At 45.8% G+C, this 13,822-nt stretch overlaps 4 protein-coding genes across 4 annotated transcripts; 1 reads left to right on the forward strand and 3 right to left on the reverse strand.

The window, feature by feature from the left end:
* Positions 1-463: 463 nt before the first annotated feature.
* I302_105900 (uncharacterized protein) lies at positions 464-1,704 on the reverse strand (the record flags this gene model as incomplete). The annotated part of the gene is made up of 4 exons (XM_019191652.1): positions 464-819; positions 939-1,026; positions 1,172-1,237; positions 1,489-1,704. The coding sequence occupies 4 exons, from the start codon at positions 1,702-1,704 to the stop codon at positions 464-466; spliced, it is 726 nt and encodes a 241-aa protein (XP_019046282.1).
* A 2,404-nt stretch (positions 1,705-4,108) lies between these two features.
* On the reverse strand, positions 4,109-4,824 carry I302_105901 (uncharacterized protein; the record flags this gene model as incomplete). The annotated part of the gene is made up of 2 exons (XM_019191653.1): positions 4,109-4,236; positions 4,311-4,824. The coding sequence occupies 2 exons, from the start codon at positions 4,822-4,824 to the stop codon at positions 4,109-4,111; spliced, it is 642 nt and encodes a 213-aa protein (XP_019046283.1).
* A 1,483-nt stretch (positions 4,825-6,307) lies between these two features.
* Positions 6,308-10,204, forward strand: I302_105902 (uncharacterized protein; the record flags this gene model as incomplete). Its single annotated transcript, XM_065870161.1, has 11 exons — positions 6,308-6,736; positions 6,810-6,951; positions 7,029-7,241; positions 7,361-7,570; positions 7,694-8,147; positions 8,213-8,283; positions 8,353-8,494; positions 8,563-9,190; positions 9,265-9,353; positions 9,421-9,979; positions 10,109-10,204. The coding sequence occupies 11 exons, from the start codon at positions 6,308-6,310 to the stop codon at positions 10,202-10,204; spliced, it is 3,033 nt and encodes a 1,010-aa protein (XP_065726233.1).
* Positions 10,205-11,607: 1,403 nt separating this feature from the next.
* Positions 11,608-13,743, reverse strand: I302_105903 (uncharacterized protein; the record flags this gene model as incomplete). Its single annotated transcript, XM_065870162.1, has 3 exons — positions 11,608-12,993; positions 13,064-13,260; positions 13,350-13,743. 3 exons carry the CDS (start codon positions 13,741-13,743, stop codon positions 11,608-11,610), a joined length of 1,977 nt encoding a protein of 658 aa, XP_065726234.1.
* Positions 13,744-13,822: the final 79 nt, after the last annotated feature.

Consider the following 13,822-nt stretch of genomic DNA (forward strand, 5'->3'; position numbering starts at 1 on the left):
GGGTTTCTGCACTCACCCTCACTAATTCTTCGACACTCAAGTTGAAAGGCGATTATCACTGTTTTGAATGGCACTCGATCCAATGCATTTGCGTGGTCGAGGGTCGAACAAGGAGTGCGATAGAGCACCGTCGCTGTCATTTGCGATTGTCAGATCAGATGAATCACCAGGATTATTCATTTCGTGTTCTCCTTCTTTTACTATACGAGCCAAACGTACAATCACAACAAGACTATAAGAGACCATACAAGAGCAACTGATTGGAATGAATCATACAATTTTTAGTTCAGTTGGTAACGAATAAAGATATACCAATATATACAAGACTTCCACTACGTTAACGACACGAAGCATACAACGAACAAAGAGACAAATCGGGAAGAAATATAAAAAATGGAAGAATAGTTATGAAGGGTCTGTTGATCGGATTTGTATAATGATCTAAGATCCCTGTCGAATAACCTCAAGAGCTATTCCTTCTACAACCCTCACCATCACTCGAGAACTGCCCAGAGTTCAACCCCCAATTCCCCCTCCACCACGCATCGACCCCATGCGCCCCCCAACCTCTTTCCTCACTTAACGACCTCGTAGACCTAGCCGCAGGGGATGTGGGTGGGGGCGTCATCAGCAGAGACAAGTCGGAATGAGAGGAAATCGAGGCGGAGGAGGACGAAGACGAAGAGGGAAAACGCTGTTCGATGTAGTACAGCTGGGCAGCGTTCTGCTTTTCCCTCTCGTTGGATTGGCGCGCGTTGAGTGCTTTGCGGTAGGCCAGGAGGTCGGACAGGTGGGTGTGCCGTGAGTTCTCCATGTGCCCTGTTGTCGATACACTTTATCAGCTCAAAGTCCTTTTGATGAGGTGAAGGGGGAGCGAGGTTAGGTTCACTGCAGCTTGAGTGGCAGGGAAGGGGAAGGGGAAGGATGGAGCCACTTACACCCGTTGGAGCAGAACCTCGTGTCTCGAGGGTTCGACACCCAATTACCGCACCTATCACCGTCCGCGTTGATAGCTTGGCAGGAGTGCTACAGTATCACCCAGCGTCAATATCAGCGTGGGTCCAGGTAAAAGGAGTGGCAAATGTGTTTTGTGTGTGGCAAAGACGTCCGACCGAGACGCGTCGCTTTAGGGTGTATGACAGATGTGGTTGTTTGTGTGAAGACCACTCACATTGGTGCAGTACAGGCTGCCGGAAGATTGGGGACGTTGGCATGCGCCTAGAGGTCGGACGTTGCACTGTGAATCAAAGGGATCATCAGTATGTTACTCATATTTCGGATTTGTCGGGATGAACACAACAGCACAAATCAAACGAAGAAAGGAAGGACATCAAGTCGTGTATCACACGAAGCATGGACATGGTTGATGCAATGTGACGATGACGATCGAATCGAAGTAGACGAAGACGTAAGCATTGCCACAGAGTGGCAAGACCTTCATCTTCATTTTCCAATGAGAAATGTTGAGGAGGGGGAACGTTCACTCACTATCTGCCCTGCCAACCTCTCGACATCCTCCATGGTCATCTTCCTCACTTTCTTCTCCTTGCCCTTGCCCTTTTCTCCCTGGGCCGCGATGGGAGCAGTGCCAGAGGGTTGTTCCTCTTCCTCGATGGTGGGTGGGAGAGGGAGTCGAGAGGAGGAAGCTTCGGGTATGGCGTGGGTGCTGGTGCTGGCGAGTGTTGAAGGACGATAGTATGACATTGTTAAGGAAGGTAGATAAATTATGGAGATTGAGTGATGAGGTGAGGTGAGGTGATGTTATGGTATATTATAATTCAGAATGAAAGAATTATGGGATATAAGGTGATTTAGAGTTATCGAAGATAGATAAGAAGAATGAGATTGAGATGGGTGGGAAGTGAAATGAAGATCACTTTTCAAGGGTTCGATTTTGGTATCGGTTTATATCGATGATGATGATGATTGTTTGGTTCCAATTAAGTCGTATAGAACGAGATACGACGACAACTAAAGGGATGAATGAAACGCGTTATATGAGCAAGTCAGCAGATCATTCTTGTTTGTCTGAGCACCAGCGATGCAATGCAATTGTGTGAACATGCCCAACTACCTCCGAAGAGAGAGGGTAAGAGGGATATCGGATTTCGGTCAAATCGGAATACCATGGAAGAGAAGAAAAGGAATACACATACCCCTTGTATAACTATGAGGACAAAGGACAAAGGAGTCGTGGGGAAAGTCGAGTTTATGTTTATTTTGGATGGATAAAGAGGAAAGACGTTTCTTTCTTTTCTTCTTTCTTTGCTTGAAAGGGATGTATGTATATATCGATTTTGATTTTGTCAAGGAACCTGAAAAAGAACTTCTGGGTTCAAGGGGTAAAGGTCAAGTTTTACGTTATGAGAATGTGGGGTAAAGTTGGTTGATGTGTTGATCAGTGAGTGATCTGACTGAAGGAAGGGGGAAAAGGTAGACTTGACGACGAGAAAGGGAGATGGGTTTATATACCTCAACTTGCTGAGACTGTATCCTTATCCTTATCTCCACGACTATGGTAACTCTATCCTTCACTCCCCTTTCAAAAGGTATTCAACGAGAGAGGAATGGCTCACACCCTAAACAGGAAAAAGGGAGAGAGGTCTCAGATCTTTTTCTTGGTGTCATGTTGCGAAAGGACGAAACACTTAATTATGTTTATTTAGTCTGGTCTATTGCTTATCGCATTGACCAGCAAACAAATAATAAAAATGAAAATGCCGCTTCTCCTGTGATACCTAATTACTTGTATGACTGCGGAACACAAAGTCCAGAATGTCCATATCATATCCATCAAAAGGATCCTCGATAGCAAAGACACTCCTTTGACATTTAGTGAGTGGGGATCAAAGCGTGTGATCAGCGGGAATGCCGTTTCATCAATCCATCATTGTCGAAAGGAAGGGTACTATTTTAGTGTATTGTTGTGTTTGATGGTATGGTTAAATGTCAGATGATCGTATATCTCTACCCGGCGGTATCCCCACCGGTACAGTCAATTGCCTCCGAGGGTGGTGGTGATGGATCCATGCGAATCGGTGTTGGTGTTAGTGGATCGTCATTGATGGTTACCATGTCGACGACTAGACCCAACGCTAAGTGAACTAATTGCGCCTGATACCTGAGATCAATTGCAGATCTACCTTGGTACGTCTGTTTGCCCGCTCCCACTTTGTCGGATTGTCGGAGTACCGAAACAGCACTCAACAACCAGATCTGTCACATGTGACACGAATGACAGCTCTGCACTCCAGCCCTCGCCGTTAATCCCGCAGAGTCCGGTACGTATAACGCCGGCGGTTTTACCTACATTTCGTATGGTATCGCATCTCTGATCATCAAACTGAGCATAGCGAAATGGTGATCGAAGTTCACCGAGATGGTTTCGGTTTCGGTTTCTGGTTGTGATTGTGATTGTGATTTGGGGGTGATGATGAAACAGGTTCCATCAGCATCAGCATCAGTGAAGATTGGTTTCGAGGCGCACGAGACTCTTTTTGTCTGCGTGTACGAGTACACATCCGTTCGTCTAAATTTAGGCGAAGTGTCGTGTTGTATCGACTTGACTGCTTTGATGCCTGAGCATTGACATTAGATATCTGGTATCTCTCCCAATGGGGTAGGGTGGGAATTTGACCCGATAGGTAGGCTCTGTTTAGTTTACCCCGTACTCCGACAGTCAATCATTTCGGTTCGATCTTTACGGTGCGGAAGTTATCTGCGCTGCGTAATCGTAGTTGTTAGCGGGTGATGGTAACCTTCGCGTGAAAGTCGGGACTCCGTTGATGGTGATGGTGATGGTGAAAATCCGACCAAACAGAAAAGGGTTTGACGTGTTGATGGTTGTCAATTATGCATAAGATCAGCACGGTTCGGTTACACTCTTCCTGATGTAACGGATAAGCATGTGATGTGTTTGTGTCTTGCGTTCACGAGGTAACGAATTTTCTCTTCTGCTATTGCGATATCGACAGTATCGAGAGAGACGAGCAATACTGCTTATCAGTTGTTCGATACCCATCAGTCCCCAATATCTATACATACATGACTATGCTGTACTATGCTAATGAATGGTTGTATGGTGAGGTGACAATCGACGTGAATTCAATCACATATAAACACTTGACGATGGTGCTCTCTTGGCTTGACCCGATCTCTCCGGACTATCGATATTTGGGGTAGTCGGTAAGAGTATGAACCGCGATTTCGTAGGTTGAGCATCATGATCATTTACAGCTATGATACCCAAGATGAGAATCAGCTTCCCTTCTGACCCACTGACATGGCCGGAGAATGACGGTTATACTCACCCTGTACCAGCTCCTCGAGACTCTGCACATCCTCCTCCCCATCACTCGATATCTTCCTCTTCTTCCCAAACAACACCTCAGACCAACCGACATTCTTAGTATCTTCCAACCTCTCCTCCTCCCCCACCAGCACCCTCCGTTCCCTCAGACCAACCATCTCCAACTCCCTCTGTACCTCTTCTTCTCCCACTACCTGTCCATTCCTAAGCCTCTCGACCAGATCAGATAATACGGTTATCTTCGCTTTTTGCTTATCCAGCTCTTCCTTTGAGCTGATTCGTATACGTAGTAGATGAACGGCGAGAGAGGTGATGATGCTCCAGTAGATGAAGAATGGGATGAGAGGTTTGAGACGCTGTCGGATGGGTGGGGGTTTGAATTCTGAGAATGGGACGAAGGGGGTGGGTTTGGTAGTAGTGCTTTGTAGTCGATTTCTTATGCGTACGATATGAGTTTGTTTGTGAGGGAAAGACGTGGGACGACGGAGCAGTTGACGAGGGTGGAGTCCTAGCATGTTGGGTCGTGTAATCTGATTCTACAATGCTATGTGCAGAAAACACAAAGATGCATTTCATGTTATCGCATTGAGCTGCCTTGACTTTCGCAATGTTAAGCGAAAAAGACACCCGAGGATGTTCGCACCACGTGGCTATGGTGGAGGAGGTCCAAGCGCAAATAAGGTTGAAAGTTCGAATGATCTCTTTGATTTTAGGGGGTGCAATATAATGGTAACAACATTAGTCAATGCCATAAACAATGCTCACGCTCATGGCGGGAGTGACCTTGACTTTCACATAAGCCATATATCGGATGAGCTACTGTCGCCAATCTCTAAACTCAAGCAAACAGCAAGTCAGAATCAGAATTAACGGTGTTGATGGTCTAAGCGCGTACTGCAGCTACATCACATTCCTTTGGATTGGACAACAACGACAGACCAGGTGAGTAAGAATTCATGCTTAGTATCGCTTCAATGAGGTAGCGGCAAGGCGAGTGTGTGTCTCGCATGTGGACAGGGGATAACGATGCTTGGAGATCAATCACATGTTATGGGAGGATGGGATGATGTACGGACTGTATCTCACAACGGACAATTGCTTGGAGACAATAAGCTAGACGTCATAACCGCATGTTATCATTAGTCCTCCAGATCCCTCTTTCTTCTTAGTCTCTCCTTTTGTCTGCGGTAGTGACAATAGCTTTGAGCTGATGAGCGATATTATGCATTTTCACCCTTAGATCGATCCCCTAAGCTGAATCCAGTCATACCCTTACCTCCTTCACCACATACTCAACACTCTTTCCCTACTCTATCTCGGTATTGTCGATCAAACACTCCCCCTCTCCTCTTCATCATTTGCAATACCTCCTTTCCCACTTGATCCGACAACTCTGGCAGATATAACGTATATAACGTATATAACGGCATCATCACGGTCAATAACTAAACGACTGCACTCTAACGACTTCTCGCAAGCTGTCAACATCGTTGGACTCCTGGGATCACCGACTGGACGTTGTGCAGACACTTGGCAGATACCTTTGATTGTGAGTATAGCTTTAGTTCTTCCTGCTTGACATAGATCATTATCCCTTTACATCCGGACTCACTCTTCACTGGCTTAATGAAGAAGGACGGCTGGTCCTGTTGATCTGTATCGAGACCCCTCCCTCCGGTATGAAAGGCGATCAGATCTCATTCATGATCTATCCTCTCTGACTTGATGAACAAGCGACTGTGTATGGTCAATTTACATCGAAGAAGCTGACATGCTAAACCATTTATATCAGATACAAACAACCTACAACCACAACTGTACCCCATAACGCTCAGACATCCGTCCAGCTGTTTATTCCACACATCAGGAACCACCAGAGCAGTGTTCTGAGGACTCGGACATCCCGCTCAATTGTCCTCATATATACTTAGCCTACATCTCAGTCCCAGTACTCCTCTTCCCTCGCTGTGCATTCGCATATAACACCATCTCGTCGGAATGTCACTCTCCGGGAGTAGCTCCTCACGTCGACTCGTCAATGCCTCATCGACCGATTCGATGACTCCTCCTACCACCGCATCATCCCATCACACCCACGGAGCAGAACAGAGCTCGTTACTTCAATCGGCCAGACTCAAACTATCAACGATGGATCAGGAAGCAATGAAGAAGATGAGATCTACAATGATGGATTATCCCGAATCGACTTCATCCAAATCATCTCCTTCTAGTGCTAGGTTCCCTCCAGCCGAATATCAGGATCTCAACTCTAATGGTACTGGGAGCGGGAGTGGAGCGAGAAAGCTGAGGACAAGGAGATCGACATTGTCGAAGCAGATACCTTTGGGTGAGACTCAGGAAGAAGGGGAGGAGAAGGGACAGATGGATTCGGATGATACGCCTAAACCGAATTTGGGTGGTTCATCGGTGAGCTTTCTTGACTTCTCTTTTCGCTCAAATGTGGGATGGTAACTGATAATCATGTATAAATGGTGCATAGACTCCCCCCTCGGCCAACGCAGATTATGCAATTGCCGTTCTGGGTCACGAGCATGTTGGAAAGACTACAGTGATAGCTCGTGCGCTGAGGACATGGGGGATGTCACATCCTCTCAAAACTCATTCGGCAGGTGGACATACCAGTGAATATACCTTTTCCTTGCTTCTGATCATGATTGCAGCAGGTCGTTCGTACCTTGGCTGATTTGAGAGTGTGTAGTCATATCGTGTTACTCCCAAATTCAGCCAGGAGGAAAGTTGAAACAACCTTGGAAAGTTGAATTCCTCGAAATGAACATGCACGCGATCAACCTTTCGCCCACCGCATCACCTTCTCAAATCTGGCCGGAAGGTGTTCCTGATGTTGCTGGGGTGATATTCTGCTATGATGCGGGGAGGAGCGATACTTTGTCTGGAATTGGCGAGGCTCTCGGTGAGTTGATGAATCAATCTCAACTAGCCGCGGATCAATCATTTATAAAGTTTGATCAAATCAAAAACATGAGGATGGGGATACCAATCTAATCATTCGTGTCTCACTTTCACTCTTAGAGCGATTATCACCATCAGGAATTCCCATCGTCATCCTTGCGTGTAAATCTGATCCGGACATACAATTAGAGGTGGATGCTCATCATGGTAATTCAATTGGAGAACCTTTCAACGTTGGTTTGATAGAAGTTACCACTCAAACGTCTGAAGGAAAATCCAAAATGCGAAATGCTCTTAGATGGCTCATATACAAACTCGAGCAGAGGCAACGTGAGTCCAAGTTCAGGTTCCGGCTTCTTCTCCTTGACGACCGTGCGGTGCGTCGTTATACACTAAAACCAAAAACACTACTAATCTACCCTTTTCGCTTTCGATCCGATTTGACGGTTGCAGGCCGCCAACAACGTAAATTAAACGGTACAACACTTACCCTCTCCCAACAACAGCATCCGCCACCTTCACCTGCCTTAGCATCTGCGACTCTTGAAGCACTCTCATCACCTATAGATAGTGATGCCTCTTCGTCGGAAAATAAGATAATGTGGCATCATCGAGGAGGATTCAACATGACCCCCGCTGATAGGGATCAAGAGGGAGATGGGATGTCGGATCATAGGTCCAGTGGAAGTAGTTTGAACTGGGTTATGAAAGGACCTGGGCCGGGTGTGCCGGCTAGATCGAGCTTGGAGGTGGATCCTGCGAATAGCAAGGAACAGCAGAAACACACAGCCATAGGACAGAATATCCGTGATAGTGATGGACAGGGAATACCTGCTGAGAATGATACTGGTGAGAGAAAGGAGGGAAAGGTGCAGGAAAGAGTAGTGACGCAGAGTGGGGTTCAGCTGTGAGTTATATATCACTTTGCTGTCTGGTCATTGGAGATGCGAGCTGATGGACATTGGATTGAAGGGACGCACCGATCTGGTTGACTGCCGAGGAACTGCTGAACAGACTATTTGCGGCGATAGTGTCGTCGCAAGGTGAGTAGTATTAGCTGGCAGATCAAAGATATGGGTCAGACGCAAAGCTGATCATCGCTCATTGGTCAGATGAGCCATTCGTTCGAGCTTTCGCAATGACCTTCCGTCGATTTATGGAACCTAGAGAAGTGATGCAGGAGTTCTTGGTGAGGTTGAAAGAAGTAGAAGGGTATGATGTATCGAGAGATGTGAAGAATTGGACTATGATGAAGTGAGTGGAACTGACTACTAGTTGTCCAAGTCGATGAGATGTGAGAGGTGCTAATATGTTTTCGCCAGAATGACAGGAGCGCTGGTAGATTGGACAACCCGCTATCCAGGCGACTTGCAGGACTCCTCCACCCAAAGCATATTCAAAGACATCCTCGCATTCATCTTACACCACACATTCATGGCTCACCTGACAGGAGAATTGATAATGGTCGAACATTCGCTATCCGAAGTAATGGACTTGGATCAATCATGGTCTTTACGAAATACCAATACACATGCGAAATCCTCAGCATCGATACTTTCTAACAACTTCAAAACTGAATTAGTAATAGATACAGAAGTATTATATGAATACCCCAACTCATCCTTGGAGAAAGGTATAATACTGGAAGATGAACCTCCCGATACGCCCTTTTCGAAGGATACGCACGATGTGCCGAACCATTCGACCAGATCGGTATCGACTTCAAGTCTGCCTATGGAGAATGGGAAATCTCACTCAAGTTCAGACAATCATACCAATGATAATGGTAAAGAGAAGATGGGACCTCACTCGCATGTCTCGGACGAGACGGGGATGGGAATGGGATTCCATAAGTGGGCGCAGGCTTTTAATGTGGTTTTGAATATGGATGCTAGGAGTTTCGCAGTGGAGTTGACGAAATTGCAGTGGAACTTGTTTGCTGCTATTAGGGTGAGTTTACCTTGTCTTGTCGTATGGACAATGAGCGTGTGCAGTATGACTGATTGAACCTTCGTAATACTCAGCCTCGAGATGTCTTGCGACATGATCTGGGTAAAGAGACGGATGGTCCCGTTGGTAAAGCCATATTGTTCTTCAACCACATATCGAGATGGTAAGTAAGGTTCTGGTTTTCTTCAGCTCACGACAATTGCTAATCTAATTTGCCTCTGGGTATGTAGGGTCTCCACCCTGATCCTCACCCACCCCAAACCCAAACATCGTGCTCGCATTATCGAACGCTTCATAATGATCGCACACCAACTCCGTCGTCTGAACAACTACGACACCCTCTACGCCGTAATCTCAGGAATGCGAGAGACGTCCGTCCATCGTCTATCCCTCACTCAATCCTTGGTCGGGGTATCACCAACCTTGGAAAAAGATTATCAATCGCACTTGAAATTGATGGATCCTCGAGGAGGTTACGTGCATTATCGACGAGCTCTCCAAGCGGACATCTCTAATGGAAGAGCATCAATCCCTTTGTTGACTAATATACTGGGGCTGGTCAACCGACTACAGAATGTGAGGAAGGAGGATAAACGTACAGTGGAGGTGATAGATCAAGATGGAATTAAGAGGAACAGGGTGGAGATTCAGTGGGATAAATTTTACAAGATTGGGGAGATATTACATATCATTACTGAATGTCAGATACGAGGGCCGATCGTTAGAGGAGATGTGCAGGAGGGATTCAGGAGGGTGGTGGAGGATACGGCGATAATTTCGAATGAAGATGTGAGTGTTGTTTCATATTGATTTCTTCTTCCCCTTTTACAACTCAGAGGAGAAAGAGGGAACCGATGCCTTGTCTTGTCTTGTAAGGCTGTGCGAATGAACCAACAACTAATTCATCGTTCATCACAGGGCCTATGGGAACGATCGCAGTTGCTCGAACCAAGCGGAGGAGGTACGGTCGGAGGCAAGGTGTTGAAGCGATTGGTGAATCTTGGATTCTCATAGCGCTAGAGTTTGCATTCATTCGGTATTGTCAATACCACTTCTTTGGACATCCTATTTTGACTTTTGACTGTACAGTACAGTATATCACGATATTCGCGGGTGTATGTGTATGTAACGATCTACATGAAAGTAAAATAAATTATAAAGGCAATAACGCAGCAATGTAGATTATGCTGTCAAGATTCAATCATTGGACATGTAACTCAATATTCATCTCTTCGTCGTTTTACTCGACTACAACTCGACATAAGACATATAGTGGAGAAAAGAGAAAGAAAGAGAGAATCATGGAACTGACTAAATCAACGTGCTGGGTATATTATAAATAGGAAATAGGAAAGAGATGATACAACAAGAGTACTTCACTTCGTATTTTTCACAATCTTCATAATTTCTTCACTTTTTCGTTTGGGTAAGTGAGATTCTTCTTGAAATAATTCTGAAAGTGTGATACTCGCCGACGTTATACACCCTAACCCACACTGTACACTGTACCAGTATCAACGCACAGACCCCTCTATACTCACCATCAAACCTCATAACTCAACCGACCACAAGTGCCACATCCATCAAACCCATCAGACCATCGTAGTTGCCCTGTGTCATGCATGATGTGCAACTAGTCACGTTAAGATCTCTTGACCCATGCGAGATACCATACGATACTGTAAAGCATAATCAGAGAGTAGTATATATCAGTACATGGTACATTTCACTATCATCTTCCTATTCTTTCTGTCCACCCGAAAATCCTATAATGATATAAATAGAGGTCAATGTCAATGAAAATACCGACAGATCCTCATGATTCAAATTCAGAGGCTCTAAATGTAATGTAATGAACAAATCATAACAAATCGCAGTTGAATTGGGAGTACAAAGAACAAAACCATAAACATACCCAAAAATATAAGTACAAATACCCAATACCCAATACCTGATACCCGAACCGAACTCAACTAGATCACTCATCAAACTGTAAAATACCAGCGAGTATCTCCGCCCAATCGACATCCGTTCATCTCCAAACTCAAACCCAGGTTTCGAGCCCACAGTCTATCTTTGAAACCCATAGCCATTTGTCCGCCTTGTAATCTCCCCAAGAGGAGTAACAAGCTGATACCCCGTCGAGTATCGGGACAAGACCAGAGGGACGTCCTAATGGCATTGAGAAAAGGGACGTATAAGGTCGGTTCACCGATATGGGAGAATATCCAAAGTACGTCAGGAGGTTGGAAAAACTCCACAGGATTGTTTACTGGGATGATTATCTCTTCATCTTCATCTTTTGTTGCGCTGATAGTGGGATCAAATTTATGGGTTAGAGGTTACCTCCATCAGAATTGAGTGACGAGATTGACCATAATTGGACTGCGGCAAGATTGAAGAGCAGGGTGGGGTGCCTACTGCTTGACAGATACGCTGGATTGAGGTGATTGAGCGTTAGAAGCTGGTTGTAATGGTGATGGAGACATGTTTAGATAATTGGTAGGGCTGAAGGGATTGTTAACGCCCGACGAGGAGGGCGATTGGGTCGATCCGGTAAGGTTAAACAATTGAGAAGGCGAATTACCACCGAAGATCTGTTGTAGTTGAGCATTGAACGCATCCTCCTGATCCATGGCGTTACTACCCGATCCTGATCCACCATTCATGTCTGTATCAACGTTGTTTCCTCCGCCAGTCAGGGAAGCCAAGAACTCGTTTACACTGTTGTCGGTGATATCATTCCAATTGTTCATTGGATCAGCCACCGCAGCAACCTCGGAAGTGGGATCTCGGAATGCGAATCTATTGAAGTCATGCTGGAATGAATTCTGATTCTGAAGTTGTTGCTGTTGGGGAGCGATCGGTTGTTGTTGTTGTTGTGGGACGACTGATTGTGGTTGAAGCTGCTGCTGCTGTTGAGGCTGTTGGAATTGCTGTTGCTGAGTTTGCATCGAACTCGTACTTGTACCCATAAAATTGAAAGGATCCCACATTTGTTCACCAGCATCAGCGAACGACATCAAGGAAGGTTGAGAGTTGAGCATAGTGAATGGCGTAGGGTTGACATTGTTGCCATACAATGCAGATGAGAACTGTTGATTGTTGTTACTGTTCTGTTGCGATTGATCGGCCAACAACGCTTCGACACCTTGAGGGTACAAAGAAGCCCACAATGCATTGATGTCAGATTGGTTGGAAGGGGACGAAGGGGCGACAGAGGAGCTAGAACTGGTGCCGAACGATTGAAGTTGATTGCTTGAGAGGGAATCACTTCGGGATTGAACAGGATTGGCATGAGGTCGACTGAAATCCATACCGTTGTTGTTGGTATTACTGTTAGCGGTAACATTGTTGTTGTTACCAAAGAGGAACGCGTTGAAGGCATTCGACTGAAGAAGATCAGGTTGCTGTTGTTGTTGATTGCTGTTATCCGTGGTGTTACCATTGCTGCTGTTCATTGAGACCAGTGATTCAGGCGAATCAACCATTCGACCATTTGGTAGAGGAGCAGAAATCTCGTTGATGCTCTTCAGACCATCGTCAACTGAGCTGAGAGGTGGAGTAGGTGGTTTGGCAGTTTGCGGTCTAGGGATGCTGAAAGGTGAAGTACCAGAGGTATTATTGTTGTTATTGTTATTGGGAGAATTACCATTGCCACCAACAGGCATTGAAAAGGTAAATGCAGATTGCTTGAGAGAGATGTTCTCCTCCTGCAATCGTTTGAGTATACCTCGAAGGTTTTCATTCTCCACCGAAGCTCCATAGGATTTGGCTTCGAGTTCAGCAACCTTCTGTTCGAGCTGCAAAAGTCGAATACTCAAATCAGCATAATTACTGACGAATTGCAAAGGCAAGCAAGCAATTACTCACGTCTTTGACCTTTGCTTCACGTCTCTCCCTGAAAGCCTTTTGTGCAGCTCTGTTCTGCTCTTTCCTCCTTGCAGCCTTGTTTGGTTCTTTCCCCTCTCCACTGGTTGACTTACGCCCGCCCTTCTTTCCAGACTTTGTGGGCTTATCATCATTGTGCATCCTCTTGTCCTCGTGTCCGGACATATCAGAGTCGGAGTCTGCAGACAAAATGATACGAGTCAACATGAGACTCAGGTCACAAGGAAGGGAGAAGAGAGATGTGGGAGGGAGAAGGGATAAGACTGACCTTCCTCATCCTCCTCATCAACCGAATTGTTCCTATTCCTATTCGTTTGCCCCACTTTCCTCTTATTCGCACCTGCACCACTGACTCGTCTATTCCCGCTGACCTCTGGAGAGGCATCATCCTCCGAATCGTCCGATACGCTCAGTGCTCTGGTCTGCTTATCTGGTGAGACTGAATTTTCTTTGGCTGAAGGGGGTGTATCTTCCGGAGTATCTCTTCCAGGTACAGGCATACTGTTAAAGAACGCTGATGGAGGGAGAGAAGTGGGGTTGGTAGAAGGATTGCCTAGAACATCTTTACCGATGGTGGTGTTGTCGGCTGATATGTCGTCGGATGAGAAGGTGTTGAGGTAGTTTAGAAACGCGGAAGTGTTGGGAGATAATACGCTGTCCATTTTAACAAAGGATTGATATGTCGGAAATTATAAACTGTATTTGTGTACCACTGCGAGGTATAATGATACTACACCGCTT

Source organism: Kwoniella bestiolae, chromosome 4 (genome assembly GCF_000512585.2).
Source record: "Kwoniella bestiolae CBS 10118 chromosome 4, complete sequence".
In the NCBI taxonomy this organism is placed as follows: domain Eukaryota; kingdom Fungi; phylum Basidiomycota; class Tremellomycetes; order Tremellales; family Cryptococcaceae; genus Kwoniella; species Kwoniella bestiolae.